Consider the following 23,580-nt stretch of genomic DNA (forward strand, 5'->3'; position numbering starts at 1 on the left):
CAATATGCCGGTTCAGTGTTCCCTCCGGGGTCATTTGACCATTGCAGTTGGCGCGTCTTGGACACTTTGTCATGGAGCCTTGGTGGAGAAATTGTACAGAACGGATACCTGGTCATCTGTGCACACTTTTACCACTTTCATACCTTTGGTTACCCTCACGCCAGTTTTGGCCATAAGATTTTACATTTGGTTTTGCCAGATGAGGTCCCCCCCGATTAGCTTGCTTTTGGAAATCTCAAAGTCAGCACTGCAGTGTCTCTCAGATGGGATGTGTGAAGAAATGTGATTTTTTTATGACCCTTTCCTTGTAATCCATCTGAGCGACACTGTGATCCCTTCCTGTCATGTTGTTCTTAGTCCTGTTCTGCTTGTTCATCTTATATCTCACTTCTCTTGCTAGATTTTCAAGTTTAGTTTTCTCCAGGCGGCTTTGTTAGTAGAATAACTGAGGTTCTGAGGAAGCAGGAAGGGTTAGAGGGGGTTTAGCTAGTTAACACTTTAGTGCCAGCCCTCTTACCCAGAGTCAGCACTGCAGTGTCCCCCAGATAGATTACAAAGAAAGGTTCTTATAGTGGGTACATAAAAAATACAAATATTAGTACCATAAAATAAACAAGGTAAAGTCTTCTAGAAAGAATATTTTTAATCATATCTTAATATTTACAATTAATAACTTCAAAAGAAAAAATATACACAGTTAGCCCCCCTGTAAGTAAACTAAGATAATTCAAGGAAACCTGGAGGCCAGTTAATGTATTTAATGTTAGATTATGTATTATATACTGGAAAATGTAAGTATACAAAACATGATACAGTTACAAACATGACTTCAATGTTTTCATAATAGAAGGCACCAATGTGGTAAAGGCATGCACATATTCTGGCCACACATAGCAATTCTGTAGGCAATTAGCCCAATACTGTAGTGTGTGGCTCACAAATGCAATAATTTATAATAATCTGATTAATGACACCATTATTAGGAATGAGGCAAACGCAATTGTAGGGTGATCTCAGATGACATCTATAGCCCAGTGTGGACTGTGCATAGTTCAATAAATCCTCTTGATCTTCGTCGCTTTCTCTGGTCAGTTCTTCATATCAGGATAGAGTCTGGGGTGGAGAAGAATAAAGGTCTGTTAGAAATAGCTCTGGAGTGATTCTCCCAGAATAGTTTCCAGTTGCTTTATGGTCTTCTGACATTGCTGTTCCACTTCCTCACATTCATCTAGAAAAGAAAAAAAACAAGCTATCAGACATCATCTTTGTCATTATCAAATAAAAAGTATTTATTATTCATTTATGTACCACTAAGCAATGCAGAACTCTCAATTTCCTAATCAATAATAAAAAAAAATAAAGCTCTCTCTTAACTACATATAAATAGAAATGGTCTATATATGGCTCAATTCATTCCCATCTATTTTTGCTACTTTCTCAGTCCAATGCTTCATGGTAGGTATAATGTTTTAGGATGATGATCTAAACACAACACCTAATAGTGAGGCTTAACAGTTGCAATTTTGTTTCATCAGAATCAGTAATATTCCTCCACTTAATATGCGAGGCCTCCGCATACTTTCCGCAGAACCCTAGGTGAGACCTCATATCAGATACTGTATCACCAGCAATGGTTTTCTTTTTGCCACCCTTCCATGAAGAGCAGAATTTTTTCAAGTGCCCGGTCAATAGTTGCAGTCACGCACTCAGGAGGGGAAACCTGCCAGAAACCCCTTCACTAAACAAAGTGCCAGCAGCACAATACTCCCCCGGATCCACTGAGGAGGGGATTCTTGGAAGAACGCAGGAGGTAGTGGAGCAGATGAGCTAACATGTGTGAAAGAGCAGATGAGCTAACCTGTGTGAAAGAGCAGTGACCATAAGAGAGCCCCTCTGCAGGAGAGTTTGTGTCAAGGAGTTGGAGCTCACAAGAGAAGGTGAGCAGAGCCATGCCTCCCAGTTTGTCCAGTGCTGTACCCAGGGAGAGAGAGACATACAGTACTTGAGTGGGGACACGAGCTTCAGAGATCAGGGGCAGATATAGAAGGAAGCCAATGAACAACCAACACCATCGCCTTCTTTCTTTATGCCACGTTCAAAAAAAATAATATACACTGTATCCTTCACACTGCCTATGAAGTGCTTTCTCCACCAGACTGGCTAATATCATGCGAGTTAGTAAATGAAGGGGTTAGCTCAAATGACAGTACAACATTCTATTCTAGTACTTATATATAGAATGGACAGAATAGTTATTTCATCACATCTATAGCATTTATTAGAATGTGTTTATGGAGTAAGCAGTGCTTTGGGTGACAATATATGTATATACGTATAATGATGTTTTTTTTTTGTAATCTCTTTATTTGTAATTTTAATAGTGAATGCATCACCAATGTTACCACACACAAAAATTATTTGAATAATCTACAACTCAGATATATCACTTATATCCAGAAAATAAAACTACACAGATGATACATATCAATCGAATTTTGATTTGTAACAAACATACATAAAACAATAAGAACAGAGAAGAAAAAGAAGAGAAAGAAAAAAAAAAGGGTGGGGGAGGGGATTAAAGAAAGACAAACTATGGTATAGTATTTCACTCACAAAAAGCCAAAATCACTCCATTCTGGGCAACTGTCTGTGAAATGCAGAGTACCAAGGGCCCCAGGTAGCATGAAACTAATTAATTGTATCGTGAAGGAGTGCAGTGATGTATTCTATAGAAGCCAGGTACCATATTTTATTCAACAATGAGGCTATTGCCGGTGCTTCAGTTTGCTTCCAGTTTGTGGCGATCAACAGTTTAACAACATTATAGATATGGCCACAAAGTTTGTTCTGGGGTTTAGAGAAGGAGCCAGTGGGTTTGCATAAAAGCATATGTAAAGGGTCTCTAGGGGGAGAAACATTGAGCACCTTGGACACCAAAGATGTGACTTCATCCCAATATTTGGATATCGTAGGGCAGTCCCACCATACATTTAAATAGGAACCTATTTGGCCACATTGTCTCCAACATAGGTCCGAAGACCCTGGGAAAATCTGATGTAGTTTTGCAGGAACCATGTACCAGCGAGAATAAACTTTGAAGGAATTTTCCTTAATATTAGTGTTAATGGAGGACTTAGCCACCCATTGCCTGATATTTGCTCAATCGTCGTCCTCCAAGCTAATCCCTAGGTCTCGTTCCCAGGTCTGTTCAAATGGTTCCCTAAATTCAAGGGATGAGGGGGCTAACATCAAATACAAAGTAGATTTGTGCTCGAATGTGGTAGGTTGTCATAATTTATGAGGTTTGCTGAGTGAGCGAATGAACTACAAATTTGTAAGTATGCAAACAGAAAATTAGGAGATAAACCATGATTTTCGCTCAGATCTGCTCAATGTGCAAAATTTTGGGGGGGCATAATCACCTAGAATGTGCATAAGTCCAGGTAACCCAGCTGATATCCAAGGATGCATAGAAGAGTACACACACCCCAATGGGAAGTGAGGATGACGCCATAGTCATGGATATGGTGCCAGTTGTAGGCGTTTATTCAAGTTATCCCAAACTTGTAGGACAGCTCTTACACAAGGATCTTCTCGAACCGAGGCTGGTCTCAAATTAGGGCGTAGCCAAGGAAGGTAGCTAGCCGGATGGGTGCCCACCAGTTCATTTTCAAGTAGTACCCATTTCCTACTCCCCTCTTCCGAATACCATGATGTAATATGGCTCAATTGTGCTGCGGAGAAATATCTATCAAAGATGGGAAGGCCCAAACCACCATTAATCATCGATTTGGACAAGCAAGTTCTACTAAGTCTTGTTTTTTTACCTGACCATGCGAAAGAGCCACATACTGATTGAACCTAGCGAAGATAAGAGGTTGGTACCACTATTGGGAGTGTTTGAAATAGGTATAGTAACCTAGGAAGAATGGACATCTTAACTGCATTAATACGACCTGTCCATGAGACACAGAGTGGAGCCCATCTGGACAGATCCTGTTTAATTAATTGCAGTAGAGGGATATAGTTAGCCTGAAATAAGTGTTCCCATTTCTTAGTAATAGTAATCCCTAGATATTTGAAGGATTTAGGTCACCCAATGCATTCAAAGTTAATCTCTAGAAGCTTCTGTGATGGAGGAGGGAGGTTGAATGCCAAAGCCTCCGATTTGGTGCTATTTACTTTATGCCCCGAGCATTTACCATAAGCGTTTAATTCAGCCTCTAAATTAGCAAAAGTCATAGGTGATGTCATAGTAAGCAGTAAATCGTCTGCAAACAAAGATATTTTGTATTGTGATCTTTGCACAGACATTAGTTGATGCTATAGCCGATGGTTTACAGTATAGAGCCTTAATGGCCGACAAAAAACTACCGTAGAAACCATATATTTGTAGAGCTTGAAACATAAAAGGCCAAGATAACCTATCAAAGGACCTTTCTGCATCCAGTGAAAATACTACGGCTGGTATCTTACGTCTATCTATGTAGGAGATCAAATTAATTATCCGTTTGGTGTTGTCTAGAGCCTGTCTCAATCAATTGTAACAAGTACAAGTTCAGTCTATTAACCAGGATCTTTGCGAACAGAATGTGCAGTTTGTGGGTGGTGACGGGTAGGTTGATGGAAAAGGGGGTGTGGTGGTACGAACACAGGCGTTACAACGCAAGTTACAAACACAGCAGGAAACCATTTAATTTACAACATGTTATACAGGGTAGACCAGGTCATTTAATATAGATGACATACATAAGTGCTAAACACTGAATAGATGAATAAAGATGAAAATTAAATGTCTTTAACCTAAGGGCAGAAACAACAGAGAAAACATCCTAATTGCGTCCTCAATGAAGAGATATTCTGGTATTTGTTACCAAATGTCACTTACAGAGGTGTAGTTAGGCTAAGTACAGATAATTGTACAGTGACAAAGGCCTGTATTACCTGCCGCGTGTCCACAAGATGACAGTAGCACTTGGTGATGGCTGGGAGAAGAACTCTGGCTGCCAGACTTGTTGCCAGGGTTGTTTTCAGCGCTGTCACCCTTATAGAAAGCTGAGAAGTTGGTCCAACTTTGACAGCAATCTTGTTCAGACGTGTAACCTGGGTGACCACAAAATTCACACATCAGGAGCAGAACACCATGACACCAGTCATCTATAGAGGAGTTTGAATGTTAAAGTACACTAGGAAATCTGAATATAAAAAGCCCAATATATAAACTGCATCTCAAGAACTGTTCTGTAATGTGATGCCAGAGCAAGTACTTGTAAGGTTTTCCTTTAACCATCACTGAATATGAAAGCACAAAACTTAGGTTACATTGAAGGAAATTAGAAGTCAGTTCATAATACAATAAAAGACAAAAAATATTACAAGTTACCATGGACACTGATATGTCTATGACTAGGTGAGCTCATATCCCAAATACAAACACACAGGTAACCATCAATATAAAGTAAACCTTTTATACAAAAACATCATCAGAAATAAGTTATTTTTATTAAGTCAAGACCATCCATCTGAAAAACTTTAGTAAATAAATTAAATATATATAATAATATATAATGGGGTGTCTTGGACTACCATGTGATCCCTGTAGCATTACAGCCGCTGTTGCATATTTTCATCTCTCCCCTTTAGTATTATCCTCACAACGGTCGCCCACCTTCGGCCATATATCATCCTATTTGCTCCACCCCCCCTCCCAGATACAGTGCTGTATGCAGAGCATGGGACCTGCAGCTCAGAGGGGACTGATCAGTCACCTCTATGAAAGAAGTAGTGGAGATAAGCTCTGTAACACTTGGGAGCTCTGAGTGCAGAGAGCAGCAGTATAGTGTTTAGAGAGGGGAACTACAAGCATATTGGAAGTCTTCTATTTGGATGCTGATCCAGAATGTGTATTTTAAGACATTCTGGGGTGCACAAAGCCCTCATGAGGTCAACGGTCATACAGACCACAGACATCACACCAAACCAGAAAATTGAATGGAGACACCGGCGCTAAACCTTCACCAATAAGTATTCAAAGAAATAGCACTTCCCTTCTTTTGATTGTCTTCTCTTCCTTATTCCAATTGGAAGTGTTAAAAGATCATGTGTAGCTATGTCCCGTATATGAAAAATATAAAGACATAGAACTGCAACATAGTGCAATAAAATTACATTTTAATATATGAAAATAGCATAAATCAAATATATTCCAAGTTGGTAGATTTCCAACAAATATTAAACAGGGAATGAAATGGAGACTTTTACCAAATAGAGGTGGTATTCCAGCATATAGTTGGTAACAATCTGAGGGATATAGGTTCCGGACACCTCCACTCACTGCCTATATCACCGGTGTTTGGTTGGGTCTCCACAATCACTTCTCCAAGATACAGTCATTCTGTCACCGACCAACGCGTATCGAGCCAAGCTCTTCCTCAGGGCATGTGACAGAATGGCTAGTTCCCCTCTTAAATAGGGAGCTCAAAATTACTTCCGGGTCAAGGTTCAAAAATCCTTTAAATATTCCAAAGTGCTTTAAAGGTATTGCATATAGGTATCCATCATATGTGTAAATGCCCAATATAGTCTTTAATCTTTTTTATATAGGTCAGAATAACTTAAATAAACTAGTCTTTAAAATACAATCTTTGTGCGGCATTCACTTCCTACCCATGAGCCGCATAAATTAATGATGTCATCTCGAGTCCGTATACCACTTTGTATTTACTTCCTCTATTTGAACCGCATACATCTTAATATAAGCGGCATCACTCGGACCGCGTCATCCCCGGTGAATGACGTCACGAAAGGCCCGTCGCCAGAAGCAAATTAGATGTAGCTGCTTCTCCCATATATGGACTTCCTTTGTATGGAGCGCATGGGTATCCTGTGTTCTTTGTGTTTACTTCCTCTATTTGAGCCGCATGTATCCTAACATAGGCAGCGTCACTCGGATCGCGTCGTCCTAGATGAATGACGAAACGAGAGGCCCGTCACCGGGAGCAAATTAGATATTCCTTCTTCTCCCATATATGGACTTCCTTTATATGGAACGCACAGATGTCATGTGTTTTGTATAAATTCACCACAATTATAAGTCCAACATCATTAATTTCAAACAGAACATTTATCTATGAATAAAAGAATATAAGAGGAATATGGTTAAACTCCAAATAATGATCTTTATAAAAAAATATGCTCTTTATAAACAACTATATCAAATCTTTATATAAAAATTCATAATAGCTATCATATACGCAAACAATTATATCTTAAAAGGAGCCAATAAAAATGGGAATATAGAGATAATCCATAAAAACATATAATGAAATGTATATCTAAAAAAGGAGTAAAAAGAGAGAACTAAATAAATATGGAAATCTTAAAAACATCTATTAAAAATACTGTGCTATCAAAACATACAGAAAATTCATAAGAACCACTTAATTTCGAAATCTAAATTTAAACCCGTTGGATGCAGTGTTTTTAATTTATGTATCCACCGCATCTCTGCCCTAGCCAGGATAGCTTCTTCGTTACGGTCTTTCCAGTTTCCTTTAACGTTCTCTATTGCCATGAAGTTTTTTATATGTTTAGTAGAGCAATTATGTTTTTTCTTGAAATGGTCTGACAAGGAGTGTGTAGTTAATCCTTTCCGGATATTCCTTAAATGTTCACTTAATCGTGTTTTTAAAGATCTACTTGTGCGTCCAATGTAAATGAGATCACAACTACATTGAACCAAATATACCACATTACTTGTGTGGCATGTGGTAAAGTGTTGAATGTGGTACTCTTTGTTTCCCACAATAAAATCCGTGTATTTCCTTTTCTCTGTTTTCACTTCTTTACAGGCCTGACATGTTCCACACCTGGGAAAACCTTTAGTTCTCACCGGGTGGGAATTCTTCACATTTAATGCACTCTTTGTCAGTTTGTCCTTTAGATTCGGTGCTCTCCTATAAATAAACGTCGGTTTATCAGGAATAATGTCTTTCAATAGTTTTAAAAGTTTTCATCTTTTAAGAAGATGCCAGTGTCTCTTTACGATGGCTTCCATTTTTTTATGTTGTCCAGAATAGCCTGTAATGAAGGCAAATTCAAATTGCTTACTTTCTTCTTTTTCTCTTAATTTTCTCCTTCCTTCTTCCAATAATGGTTTTCTATCCAATTTCATGATACTTTCTTTTGTTTCCATTAATTTCTTAGTGTTGTATCCTTTACTACCCATTCTATTGGCCATTTTCCTCATTTGATCTTCACAAACTTCATCCTTGCTGCAGTTTCTCCTCAGTCTTAAAAACTGGCTCTTAGGGACACTGTCCAGCCAGTTAGTGTGATGTTCACTGGTTGTCGCAATATAATTGTTTGCATCAGTGGGCTTACTAAAACACTTAGGGCCTGATTCAGACCCACTCGCAAGCGGCTGTCCGCTCGCAAGTGGGTCGATGTTGTGCACTGCGCATGCGCACGACGGCGGAAGCTCCGTCGTGTGCATGCGCCAGACGCGACGAGCGAAGGACTTTCCTTCGCTCGTTGTGTCTGATCAAAGGGGGCGTGCTGTCGATGTTGATTGACAGCACGCCCCCTTTGGTGGGCGTGTCGGGGGCGTGCCTCCCTGACGGGGGCGTTCCCAAGGGAACGCCTGCCGTCAGAAGCCGGCCCACTGACATCACTAGTGATGTCAGTGGGAGTGATTTTGGCTCTGATAGAGCCAAAATCACTCCAGGCCTTGCAGTTGAAAGCCTCAACCGCAGGCTCCGGCACGCAGTGGCGATGGTCGCGATGGTCAAGACCACCGCGGCCGTCAAACTGCACGCTCGTATAGGCTGTGGTTGGTGACCCACAGCTATACGAGCGTCCAGGAGGACGCTCCATAATTATGGAGGGCGGCCCTCATTCAGAGCGTGCGCTCTGCTCAGAGCGTACGGCTCTGAATGAGGGCCTTAGTTTCCAGACTTCCATTTTCCACATAGATCTCTAAATCCAAAAAATGCACCTTCTGTTCACTAATATCAAAACTCAATGTGATATTTAGCTCATTTTGGTTAAGAGCTTCACAGAAATCTCTTAATGTATTTTCTGTCCCTTTCCATATAAATAATATGTCATCTATATACCTATGCCAGGACACCAAGTTCTCACTCCGAGCTACGTTATTCCAGATCTGCTCCTGTTCCCAATATGCCATGAACAGATTGGCATAGCTCGGAGCAAACTTGGTGCCCATGGCTGTACCCGTAGTTTGTATATAGTATTGTCCATCAAAATAAAAGTCATTGTTGTTAAGGATAAAACTGATTCCTTCCAGTAAAAAGTCTTTTTCATTTTCTGAATAATCACTTTGTTCCAAAAACCACTTGATAGCTTCCAGTCCTTTCTGGTGGGGAATATTCGTATATAAAGCCGCCACATCAGCTGTTCCTAAGTACATTTTTTCTTTCCATTCAATCTCACTGATCTTGTTTAGGACATCCGTAGTATCTTTTAAATAAGATTTATTCTTGATGACCAAAGGCTGTAGTTTATTATCAATATACTCTGATAAGTTTGTGGTTAAGCTTCCCACACCTGCCACAATCGGTCTTCCCGGAGGTTTAGTGGCATCCTTGTGGACCTTAGGTAATATATATATTGTGGGTGTAGTTGGATCAGTAGTATTCAAATAATCGTAATCTTTTTTAGATATTAAACCTTTTTCTAAATATTTACAGAGTAGTTTATTGAAATTGGATTTTATTCTGATTGTTGGATCATTTTTTAATCTTGTATATGTCCCGTTGTCGTTTAGTTGTTTATAAATTTCTTCCTTATAGTCCACAATATCTAAAACAGCCACTCCACCCCCCTTATCACAAGCTTTAATAATAATAGTTTCTTCTTTAGATAGTGTTTTTAAAGCCAGCCTTTCTTTGTATGTTAAGTTTGGGTGCTTAATTTTCTCATTTTCTAATTTTTGTAAAATCTTCTAAAACAGATTTTTGGAAGCTATATATTAGGGCTCCTTTGAGATGTCTTGGGTAAAAAGTTGATCTTTTCTTTAAAACTTTAGTATTATCTTTTTCATCTTCTTCTCTTTCCTTTAGATGTTCTTCTATCTCTTCTTTTTCCTCATTTTCTTTTTGTTTACATTTTTTTTTTAAAGGTAAGCTTTCTAACAAATTTCTCCACATCTATAAAAGCATCAAATTGATTAATATTCCTTGAATGTGCGAATTTTAGACCTTTTAACAGGAGATTTTTTTCATCTCTCGAGAGCTCCCGCTTACTTAAATTAAAAATTTTTCTTTGTTGTATTTCTTCTCTCATTTCATCTAATATTATCTTCTTCTTTTTTTTATTACTATTGTTGTTCCTCTTTTTCTTTAATCCTCCTCTTTTTCCCCTTCTCCTTATATTTTTCTTATGGATCTCTTCTAATTCCACTGATTTTTCTTCCTTCGACCATCTTCTAAAAAAGGAGATGTATAATAAGGTTCTTCTCTTTGGTATAGTCCATCCTCTCGGTCATATACAATGTCCCTCTTGAAGTTTTTTCGTATTCCCTTCTCCTCTGTTGTGTATAGTCCTGTCGCTCTATATTCCTTGAATGGTAGTTCTTGTATTGCGGGCGATAGTAATCCCTATAATTTCTATCATAGTTTCTATCATGATTATATCTTCTCCTATCTTTATTATATGTATAGCTGTTCCTCTTATGCCCGCTCCTTGGACTGTTCCACGTAGTGTTTCTTTGATATCTGTCATAATTTCTTATGGGTTGTTTCCTCAAATCTTCATTACTTCTTTTCTCATAATCTATCCTTGGTTTTATTGATCTTTTATCTTCTTTAGGTTCACTTCCTGATGTCCTTCTATCTTTACTTCTATATCTTGGGCAACCAGAGAAATGAATTGATTTTTTAGGGGTCCTTCTTTCTGGTGTACTTCTCTCCTCTTCCCTCTCATCTTCCAAAAGTGAATCTGAGGAAGTTGATTCTTCTCGTTCCACCCTGCCACTTACGTAGAACGCATGATCTCTTCTTAATTTTTTTTATTTTTTAATAATAAAGATTAAGAAAAACACTAAAGAATTTATTTGTATCTCCCTTTCTTTACTTTTAAATCCAGATGATCCCTGGAAGGGTTCTATCAGAGTTTGTAATATATCGATTTGTTCTTTAATTTCCTTTAATTTATTTCTCCTTTCTTTCAGAATAATGTCCATTAAAGAAAAAGAACATGTTTCTAAAATGTTAGTCCATTCATTAATAAAATCATCGCTTGCATCTGTGAAAGATGGAATTTTTTTTATTCTCAGGCCTTTGGGGATTATTTGATCTGCAATATATTTTTCGATTGTAGCCATCTCCCACCATAATCGATTCTCTTTCAGAAGCCAATTTTCCAATCTTTTCATAGCTGTATCCACATTATCATCACTTAACTCTACATGATGATCATCAAATATTTTTTTCACAGTTTCTTTTCTTTCCTTCAAGTGACTAAACATATTTGCAGCCTAAAAACCTGAGAACTAAAGGTTTTCACAGGTGTGGAACATGTCAGGCCTGTAAAGAAGTGAAAACAGAGAAAAGGAAATACACGGATTTTATTGTGGGAAACAAAGAGTACCACATTCAACACTTTACCACATGCCACACAAGTAATGTGGTATATTTGGTTCAATGTAGTTGTGATCTCATTTACATTGGACGCACAAGTAGATCTTTAAAAACACGATTAAGTGAACATTTAAGGAATATCCGGAAAGGATTAACTACACACTCCTTGTCAGACCATTTCAAGAAAATACATAATTGCTCTACTAAACATATAAAAAACTTCATGGCAATAGAGAACGTTAAAGGAAACTGGAAAGACCGTAACGAAGAAGCTATCCTGGCTAGGGCAGAGATGCGGTGGATACATAAATTAAAAACACTGCATCCAACGGGTTTAAATTTAGATTTCGAAATTAAGTGGTTCTTATGAATTTTCTGTATGTTTTGATAGCACAGTATTTTTAATAGATGTTTTTAAGATTTCCATATTTATTTAGTTCTCTCTTTTTACTCCATTTTTAGATATACATTTCATTATATGTTTTTGTGGATTATCTCTATATTCCCATTTTTATTGGCTCCTTTTAAGATATAATTGTTTGCGTATATGATAGCTATTATGAATTTTTATATAAAGATTTGATATAGTTGTTTATAAAGAGCATATTTTTTTATAAAGATCATTATTTGGAGTTTAACCATATTCCTCTTATATTCTTTTATTCATAGATAAATGTTCTGTTTGAAATTAATGATGTTGGACTTCTAATTGTGGTGAATTTATACAAAACACATGACATCTGTGCGTTCCATATAAAGGAAGTCCATATATGGGAGAAGAAGAAATATCTAATTTGCTCCCGGCGACGGGCCTCTCGTTTCGTCATTCATCTAGGACGACGCGATCCGAGTGACACTGCCTATGTTAGGACACATGCGGCTCAAATAGAGGAAGTAAACACAAAGAACACAGGATACCCATGCGCTCCATACAAAGGAAGTCCATATATGGGAGAAGCAGCTACATCTAATTTGCTTCTGGCGACGGGCCTTTCGTGACGTCATTCACCGGGGACGACGCGGTCCGAGTGATGCCGCTTATATTAAGATGTATGCGGTTCAAACAGAGGAAGTAAATACAAAGTAGTATACGGACTCGAGATGACATCATTAATTTATGCGGCTCATGGGTTGGAAGTGAATGCCGCACAAAGATTGTATTTTAAAGACTAGTTTATTTAAGTTATTCTGACCTATATAAAAAAGATTAAAGACTATATTGGGCATTTACACATATGATGGATACCTATATGCAATACTTTTAAAGCACTTTGGAATATTTAAAGGATTTTTGAACCTTGACCCGGAAGTAATTTTGAGCTCCCTATTTAAGAGGGGAACTAGCTATTCTGTCACATGCCCTGAGGAAGAGCTTGGCTCGATACGCGTTGGTCGGTGACAGAAGGACTGTATCTTGGAGAAGTTATTGTGGAGACCCAACCAAACACCGGTGATATAGGCAGTGAGTGGAGGTGTCCGGAACCTATATCCCTCAGATTGTTACCAACTATATGCCTGAATACCACCTCTATTTGGTAAAAGTCTCCATTTCATTCCCTGTTTAATATTTGTTGGAAATCTACCAACTTGGAATATATTTGATTTATGCTATTTTCATATATTAAAATGTAATTTTATTGCACTATGTTGCGGTTCTATGTCTTTATATTTTTCATATACGGGACATAAAAAGAGAGAACTAAATAAATATGGAAATCTTAAAAACATCTATTGAAAATACTGTGCTATCAAAACATACAGAAAATTCATAAGAACCACTTAATTTCGAAATCTAAATTTAAACCCGTTGGATGCAGTGTTTTTAATTTATGTATCCACCGCATCTCTGCCCTAGCCAGCATAGCTTCTTCGTTACGGTCTTTCCAGTTTCCTTTAACGTTCTCTATTGCCATGAAGTTTTTTATATGTTTAGTAGAGCAATTATGTATTTTCTTGAAATGGTCTGACAAGGAGTGTGTAGTTAATCCTTTCCGGATATTCCTTAAATGTTCACTTAATCGTGTTTTTAAAGATCTACTTGTGCGTCCAATGTAAATGAGATCACAACTACATTGAACCAAATATACCACATTACTTGTGTGGCATGTGGTAAAGTGTTGAATGTGGTACTCTTTGTTTCCCACAATAAAATCTGTGTATTTCCTTTTCTCTGTTTTCACTTCTTTACAGGCCTGACATGTTCCACACCTAGTAAAACCTTTAGTTCTCACCGGGTGGGAATTCTTCACATTTAATGCACTCTTTGTCAGTTTGTCCTTTAGATTCGGTGCTCTCCTATAAATAAACTTCGGTTTATCAGGAATAATGTCTTTCAATAGTTGATCTCTTTTAAGAAGATGCCAGTGTCTCTTTACGATGGCTTCCATTTTTTTATGTTGTCCAGAATAGCCTGTAATGAAGGCAAATTCAAATTGCTTACTTTCTTCTTTTTCTCTTAATTTTCTCCTTCCTTCTTCCAATAATGGTTTTCTATCCAATTTCATGATACTTTCTTTTGTTTCCATTAATTTCTTAGTGTTGTATCCTTTACTACCCATTCTATTGGCCATTTTCCTCATTTGATCTTCACAAACTTCATCCTTGCTGCAGTTTCTCCTCAGTCTTAAAAACTGGCTCTTAGGGACACTGTTCAGCCAGTTAGTGTGATGTTCACTGGTTGTCGCAATATAATTGTTTGCATCAGTGGGCTTACTAAAACACTTAGTTTCCAGACTTCCATTTTCCACATAGATCTCTAAATCCAAAAAATGCACCTTCTGTTCACTAATATCAAAACTCAATGTGATATTTAGCTCATTTTGGTTAAGAGCTTCACAGAAATCTCTTAATGTATTTTCTGTCCCTTTCCATATAAATAATATGTCATCTATATACCTATGCCAGGACACCAAGTTCTCACTCCGAGCTACGTTATTCCAGATCTGCTCCTGTTCCCAATATGCCATGAACAGATTGGCGTAGCTCGGAGCAAACTTGGTGCCCATGGCTGTACCCGTAGTTTGTATATAGTAATGTCTCTGGGAGAGCTGCCTTCATGACTGAATGAATTATACAGATAAGCACTTTTTGCAGAAATTTCCCATTTATATTCTTAGAAAAAGTTTTTATACTTTTTAAAGAATTTTTAAAAATATTCTCTTTACTTGGTTTTATCCACTGATCTCTTTGTGCTGCTTGGCTTTTTAAATATTTAAATTTATATACTCCTATTGTATTTAAGATGTATTTATGAGTATGAAATGTATTTTATAACGTCATCTTAAATATTTATTAGCACTCTTTTGCACATTGTGGTAACCTGTTATTTTGATTCATCCGTGCTTGTATGCACAGGATTTAGAGAGAGAGATATATATTCTTTTAAAATTTATAACAATAAATTGTGATTATATAATTTTCACTGTGTATTGTATATTCACTGGTTTATGTTCACACACTTTTCACTATACGTCAGTCGCTGGTCACCTAACACATTTGCAACATTTTTGAATAGGGCTCATCCAAAAGTCAATTTATGTTTGGTTTTAGCTGACACCTTTTACACTAAGGGAGTACGTATTTTATATGGTTCTTGTGTATTTGATCTTCTGAAACACCTTAAGGTGGCGCCGACACATTTTTGGTATATATCTTATAAATAATAGTACAGAAATTTCTGGCGCAAAAGAATAAGATTAGAGGTGCCTGTTTCCAAACAAGGTTAACACCCTTTAACCCGAATACAAAATACACCAAACCAGAAAATTGAATGGAGACACCGGCGCTAAACCTTCACCAATAAGTATTCAAAGAAATAGCACTTCCCTTCTTTTGATTGTCTTCTCTTCCTTATTCCAATTGGAAGTGTTAAAAGATCATGTGTAGCTATGTCCCGTATATGAAAAATATAAAGACATAGAACCGCAACATAGTGCAATAAAATTACATTTTAATATATGAAAACAGCATAAAACAAATATATTCCAAGTTGGTAGATTTCCAACAAATATTAAACAGGGAATGAAATGGAGACTTTTACCAAATAGAGGTGGTATTCAGGCATATAGTTGGTAACAATCTGAGGGATATAGGTTCCGGACACCTCCACTCACTGCCTATATCACCGGTGTTTGGTTGGGTCTCCACAATCACTTCTCCAAGATACAGTCCTTCTGTCACCGACCAACGCGTATTGAGCCAAGCTCTTCCTCAGGGCATGTGACGGAATGGCTAGTTCCGCTCTTAAATAGGGAGCTCAAAATTACTTCCGGGTCAAGGTTCAAAAATCCTTTAAATATTCCAAAGTGCTTTAAAAGTATTACATATAGGTATCCATCATATGTGTAAATGCCCAATATAGTCTTTAATCTTTTTTATATAGGTCAGAATAACTTAAATAAACTAGTCTTTAAAATACAATCTTTGTGCGGCATTCACTTCCAACCCATGAGCCGCATAAATTAATGATGTCATCTCGAGTCCGTATACTACTTTGTATTTACTTCCTCTATTTGAACCGCATACATCTTAATATAAGCGGCATCACTCGGACCGCGTCGTCCCCGGTGAATGACGTCACGAAAGGCCCGTCGCCAGAAGCAAATTAGATGTAGCTGCTTCTCCCATATATGGACTTCCTTTGTATGGAGCGCATGGGTATCCTGTGTTCTTTGTGTTTACTTCCTCTATTTGAGCCGCATGTGTCCTAACATAGGCAGCGTCACTCGGATCGCGTCGTCCTAGATGAATGACGAAACGAGAGGCCCGTCGCCGGGAGCAAATTAGATATTCCTTCTTCTCCCATATATGGACTTCCTTTATATGGAACGCACAGATGTCATGTGTTTTGTATAAATTCACCACAATTAGAAGTCCAACATCATTAATTTCAAACAGAACATTTATCTATGAATAAAAGAATATAAGAGGAATATGGTTAAACTCCAAATAATGATCTTTATAAAAAAATATGCTCTTTATAAACAACTATATCAAATCTTTATATAAAAATTCATAATAGCTATCATATACGCAAACAATTATATCTTAAAAGGAGCCAATAAAAATGGGAATATAGAGATAATCCATAAAAACATATAATGAAATGTATATCTAAAAAAGGAGTAAAAAGAGAGAACTAAATAAATATGGAAATCTTAAAAACATCTATTAAAAATACTGTGCTATCAAAACATACAGAAAATTCATAACAACCACTTAATTTCTAAATCTAAATTTAAACCCGTTGGATGCAGTGTTTTTAATTTATGTATCCACCGCATCTCTGCCCTAGCCAGCATAGCTTCTTCGTTACGGTCTTTCCAGTTTCCTTTAACGTTCTCTATTGCCATGAAGTTTTTTATATGTTTAGTAGAGCAATTATGTTTTTTCTTGAAATGGTCTGACAAGGAGTGTGTAGTTAATCCTTTCCGGATATTCCTTAAATGTTCACTTAATCGTGTTTTTAAAGATCTACTTGTGCGTCCAATGTAAATGAGATCACAACTACATTGAACCAAATATACCACATTACTTGTGTGGCATGTGGTAAAGTGTTGAATGTGGTACTCTTTGTTTCCCACAATAAAATCCGTGTATTTCCTTTTCTCTGTTTTCACTTCTTTACAGGCCTGACATGTTCCACACCTGTGAAAACCTTTAGTTCTCAGGTTTTTAGGCTGCAAATATGTTTAGTCACTTGAAGGAAAGAAAAACTGTGAAAAAAATATTTGATGATCATCATGTAGAGTTAAGTGATGATAATGTGGATACAGCTATGAAAAGATTGGAAAATTGGCTTCTGAAAGAGAATCGATTATGGTGGGAGGTGGCTACAATCGAAAAATATATTGCAGATCAAATAATCCCCAAAGGCCTGAGAATAAAAAAAATTCCATCTTTCACAGATGCAAGCAATGATTTTATTAATGAATGGACTAACATTTTAGAAACATGTTCTTTTTCTTTAATGGACATTATCCTGAAAGAAAGGAGAAATAAATTAAAGGAAATTAAAGAACAAATCGATATATTGCAAACTCTGATAGAACCCTTCCAGGGATCATCTGGATTTAAAAGTAAAGAAAGGGAGATACAAATAAAGATTAAGAAAAACACTAAAGAACTTATTATTAAAAAACAAAAAAAATTAAGAAGAGACCATGCGTTCTACTTAAGTGGCAGGGTGGAACGAGAAGAATCAACTTCCTCAGATTCACTTTTGGAAGATGAGAGGGAAGAGGAGAGAAGTACACCAGAAAGAAGGACCCCTAAAAAATCAATTCATTTCTCTGGTTGCCCAAGATATATAAGTAAAGATAGAAGGACATCAGGAAGTGAACCTAAAGAAGATAAAAGATCAATAAAACCAAGGATAGATTATGAGAAAAGAAGTAATGAAGATTTGAGGAAACAACCCATAAGAAATTATGACAGATATCAAAGAAACACTACGTGGAACAGTCCAAGGAGCGGGCATAAGAGGAACAGCTATACATATAATAAAGATAGGAGAAGATATAATCATGATAGAAACTATGATAGAAATTATAGGGATTACTATCGCCCGCAATACAAGAACTGCCATTCAAGGAATATAGAGCGACAGGACTATACACAACAGAGGAGAAGGGAATACGAAAAAACTTCAAGAGGGACATTGTATATGACCGAGAGGATGGACTATACCAAAGAGAAGAACCTTATTATACATCTCCTTTTTTAGAAGATGGTCGAAGGAAGAAAAATCAGTGGAATTAGAAGAGATCCATAAGAAAAATATAAGGAGAAGGGGAAAAAGAGGAGGATTAAAGAAAAAGAGGAACAACAATAGTAATAAAAAAAAGAAGATAATATTAGATGAAATGAGAGAAGAAATACAACAAAGAAAAATTTTTAATTTAAGTAAGCGGGAGCTCTCAAGAGATGAAAAAAATCTCCTGTTAAAAGGTCTAAAATTCGCACCTTCAAGGAATATTAATCAATTTGATGCTTTTATAGATGTGGAGAAAGTTGTTAGAAAGCTTACCTTAAAAAAAAAATTTTAAACAAAAAGAAAATGAGGAAAAAGAAGAGATAGAAGAACATCTAAAGGAAAGAGAAGAAGATGAAAAAGATAATACTAAAGTTTTAAAGAAAAGATCAACTTTTTACCCAAGACATCTCAAAGGAGCCCTAATAGATAGCTTCCAAAAATCTGCTGTTTTAGAAGATTTACAAAAATTAGAAAATGAGAAAATTAAGCACCCTAACTTAACATACAAAGAAAGGCTGTCTTTAAAAACTATCTAAAGAAGAAACTATTATTAGTAAACCTTGTGATAAGGGGGGTGGAGTGGCTGTTTTAGATATTGTGGACTATAAGGAAGAAATTTATAAACAACTAAACGACAACGGGACATATACAAGGATTAAAAAATGATCCAACAATCAGAATAAAATCCAATTTCAATAAACTACTCTGTAAATATTTAGAAAAAGGTTTAATATCTAAAAAAGATTACGATTATTTGAATACTATTGATCCAACTACACCCACAATATATATATTACCTAAGGTCCACAAGGATGCCACTAAACCTCCGGGAAGACCGATTGTGGCAGGTGTGGGAAGCTTAACCACAAACTTATCAGAGTATATTGATAATAAACTACAGCCTTTGGTCATCAAGAATAAATCTTATTTAAAAGATACTACGGATGTCCTAAACAAGATCAGTGAGATTGAATGGAAAGAAAAAATGTACTTAGGAACAGCTGATGTGGCGGCTTTATATACGAATATTCCCCACCAGAAAGGACTGGAAGCTATCAAGTGGTTTTTGGAACAAAGTGATTATTCAGAAAATGAAAAGACTTTTTACTGGAAGGAATCAGTTTTATCCTTAACAACAATTACTTTTATTTTGATGGACATTACTATATACAAACTACGGGTACAGCCATGGGCACCAAGTTTGCTCCGAGCTACGCCAATCTGTTCATGGCATATTGGGAACAGGAGCAGATCTGGAATAACGTAGCTCGGAGTGAGAACTTGGTGTCCTGGCATAGGTATATAGATGACATATTATTTATATGGAATGGGACAGAAAATACATTAAGAGATTTCTGTGAAGCTCTTAACCAAAATGAGCTAAATATCACATTGAGTTTTGATATTAGTGAACAGAAGGTGCATTTTTTGGATTTAGAGATCTATGTGGAAAATGGAAGTCTGGAAACTAAGTGTTTTAGTAAGCCCACTGATGCAAACAATTATATTGCGACAACCAGTGAACATCACACTAACTGGCTGAACAGTGTCCCTAAGAGCCAGTTTTTAAGACTGAGGAGAAACTGCAGCAAGGATGAAGTTTGTGAAGATCAAATGAGGAAAATGGCCAATAGAATGGGTAGTAAAGGATACAACACTAAGAAATTAATGGAAACAAAAGAAAGTATCATGAAATTGGATAGAAAACCATTATTGGAAGAAGGAAGGAGAAAATTAAGAGAAAAAGAAGAAAGTAAGCAATTTGAATTTGCCTTCATTACAGGCTATTCTGGACAACATAAAAAAATGGAAGCCATCGTAAAGAGACACTGGCATCTTCTTAAAAGAGATCAACTATTGAAAGACATTATTCCTGATAAACCGAAGTTTATTTATAGGAGAGCACCGAATCTAAAGGACAAACTGACAAAGAGTGCATTAAATGTGAAGAATTCCCACCCGGTGAGAACTAAAGGTTTCCCAGGTGTGGAACATGTCAGGCCTGTAAAGAAGTGAAAACAGAGAAAAGGAAATACACGGATTTTATTGTGGGAAACAAAGAGTACCACATTCAACACTTTACCACATGCCACACAAGTAATGTGGTATATTTGGTTCAATGTAGTTGTGATCTCATTTACATTGGACGCACAAGTAGATCTTTAAAAACACGATTAAGTGAACATTTAAGGAATATCCGGAAAGGATTAACTACACACTCCTTGTCAGACCATTTCAAGAAAATACATAATTGCTCTACTAAACATATAAAAAACTTCATGGCAATAGAGAACGTTAAAGGAAACTGGAAAGACCGTAACGAAGAAGCTATGCTGGCTAGGGCAGAGATGCGGTGGATACATAAATTAAAAACACTGCATCCAACGGGTTTAAATTTAGATTTCGAAATTAAGTGGTTCTTATGAATTTTCTGTATGTTTTGATAGCACAGTATTTTCAATAGATGTTTTTAAGATTTCCATATTTATTTAGTTCTCTCTTTTTACTCCTTTTTTAGATATACATTTCATTATATGTTTTTATGGATTATCTCTATATTCCCATTTTTATTGGCTCCTTTTAAGATATAATTGTTTGCGTATATGATAGCTATTATGAATTTTTATAGAAAGATTTGATATAGTTGTTTATAAAGAGCATATTTTTTTATAAAGATCATTATTTGGAGTTTAACCATATTCCTCATATTCTTTTATTCATAGATAAATGTTCTGTTTGAAATTAATGATGTTGGACTTCTAATTGTGGTGAATTTATACAAAACACATGACATCTGTGCGTTCCATATAAAGGAAGTCCATATATGGGAGAAGAAGGAATATCTAATTTGCTCCCGGCGACGGGCCTCTCGTTTCGTCATTCATCTAGGACGACGCGATCCGAGTGACGCTGCCTATGTTAGGACACATGCGGCTCAAATAGAGGAAGTAAACACAAAGAACACAGGATACCCATGCGCTCCATACAAAGGAAGTCCATATATGGGAGAAGCAGCTACATCTAATTTGCTTCTGGCGACGGGCCTTTCGTAACGTCATTCACCGGGGAGACGCAGTCGATGGATATGATGGATACCTATATGCAATACTTTTAAAGCACTTTGGAATATTTAAAGGATTTTTGAACCTTGACCCGGAAGTAATTTTGAGCTCCCTATTTAAGAGGGGAACTAGCCATTCTGTCACATGCCCTGAGGAAGAGCTTGGCTCAATACGCGTTGGTCGGTGACAGAAGGACTCTATCTTGGAGAAGTGATTGTGGAGACCCAACCAAACACCGGTGATATAGGCAGTGAGTGGAGGTGTCCGGAACCTATATCCCTCAGATTGTTACCAACTATATGCCTGAATACCACCTCTATTTGGTAAAAGTCTCCATTTCATTCCCTGTTTAATATTTGTTGGAAATCTACCAACTTGGAATATATTTGTTTTATGCTATTTTCATATATTAAAATGTAATTTTATTGCACTATGTTGCGGTTCTATGTCTTTATATTTTTCATATACGGGACATAGCTACACATGATCTTTTAACACTTCCAATTGGAATAAGGAAGAGAAGACAATCAAAAGAAGGGAAGTGCTATTTCTTTGAATACTTAGTGGTGAAGGTTTAGCGCCGGTGTCTCCATTCAATTTTCTGGTTTGGTGTATTTTGTATTCGGGTTAAAGGGTGTTAACCTTGTTTGGAAACAGGCAGCTCTAATCTTATTCTTTTGCGCCAGAAATTTCTGTACTATTATTTATAAGAACACAGACATCACAGCCCAGAGCTGTCAAAAGAGAGAAAATTATTTTCCTGACTTGAGTGAATGCCAAAAATGCCATTGGAGGAGCAGAGAAAGCAGATAATCCCATGTCGGTTAAAGGAATAGCTTTGAATAACAAAGCTGGGATTGGTGGGGTGCACTAGGTAGGAACACAGTGACAGACTGCTCAATTTGCAGATAACCCATGACAAACAATGGATAAGATAAAGTTGGCATGGAAGCCTAAGGGAAAAACTTGAATATTGAGTAAATATCAAAATATTTAAATGCAGAGTTTCAGCTGTGCAGACTGGTAACAGGTACATCTAGATTAAGTAACTAATGTAGCTGTATTTGCAAACCTAATTTTGTAAATTAGAATCATATTTTACCCACAGGCCAAAAACTGTAGATAACCAGGATTATTCAATTTTGTCTTCATACCCATAAGAAACAGTTCTTTTGTTCCTGCAGCATGATGAAGGACAAAAGGAAGAGGAAATGTTCTGGTGCACACGTTATAAAGTAAAACATATGCACTTACCTGCAGCAATGACTCTTGTAGGTAGGGACTGAGGAAGTGCGGCAGAGTCTCTATAACCTTCTGTAGAGCTGTCACTGTGCTGAGAAGGTGAATCTCACTAGTAAGAAGCTCTTTTCTTTGTTTCAGAGTGGTGAGGAGAGCTGGCATCAGTCTACAAGCAATAACATGGCAAGACTTACCAGCGGATATCACACAAAGTTATTTATTTTTTAAAGTATACACTGTTGAGAACATAGGCAATTCATCATAGCTTTCCATAGGCTGCTGATCAACAGTATCAAGAATATTCTTACAGCTACTACCATGATTGTGGTCCAACAGCAAATATGCACTAAAGTGCAGACACAATTGAGTATACTTTTCAGATAGTTTAAAATAATAAGAGTTATGATATAACATACCTTGGTTAACTTTTTTTCTTCGAGCTCCATAGGGTCCACAAGAATTACCATAGGGTATATAGTTGGAGTGATCCATTGTACCAAACAGCAAAACTTTAAAGCTCCCAGCATGCCCTGGTCCTCCTCCCTATATACCCCGCCCGCCGCCACTGGCATTTAGTTTGTAAACAAGCCTAACAGCAAGAGATGAAGAGTGGAGAAGGAAGGACAATGTACAGAAGGACACTCAACATACGAAGAGGGAATCTGTGATACAAAAAGGCTAAAGAACAGATCCCCATGAGGCCAGGTGAGTCAGGGTGGGCGCCCTATGGACCCTAAGGACCTTGAAGAAAAAGAGTTAACCATGGTATGTTATACCATAAATCATTTCTTTTTCAGGGTCCATAGGGTCCACAGGAATTACCATGGGGATGTCCTAAAGCAGTTCCCTTAAAGGTGGGGACGCTCCTGCACAGAGAGGAGAATCCACAACCCAAAGGAAGCATCCTGGTCTAATATGTTAT

General features: G+C 37.0%; 1 protein-coding gene across 1 annotated transcript in view; it reads right to left on the reverse strand.

Annotated features, from left to right (window-relative positions):
* Positions 1-680: 680 nt before the first annotated feature.
* The window catches only part of LOC148518424 (HEAT repeat-containing protein 1-like), a 28,307-nt gene continuing 5,407 nt past the window's right edge, over positions 681-23,580 (reverse strand). Inside the window, exons 2-4 of the mRNA XM_088477636.1 lie at positions 22,674-22,824; positions 4,948-5,106; positions 681-1,228 (exon numbers count right to left, since the gene is read on the reverse strand). Of these exons, the coding sequence (XP_088333762.1) occupies positions 1,187-1,228; positions 4,948-5,106; positions 22,674-22,824 (352 nt within the window). The 3' untranslated portion in view covers positions 681-1,186. The remainder of the gene's footprint in view (positions 1,229-4,947; positions 5,107-22,673; positions 22,825-23,580) is intronic.

This window comes from Taudactylus pleione, unplaced genomic scaffold (assembly GCF_031769625.1).
Source record: "Taudactylus pleione unplaced genomic scaffold, aTauple2 ptg000201l, whole genome shotgun sequence".
Taxonomy (NCBI): Eukaryota; Metazoa; Chordata; class Amphibia; order Anura; family Myobatrachidae; genus Taudactylus; species Taudactylus pleione.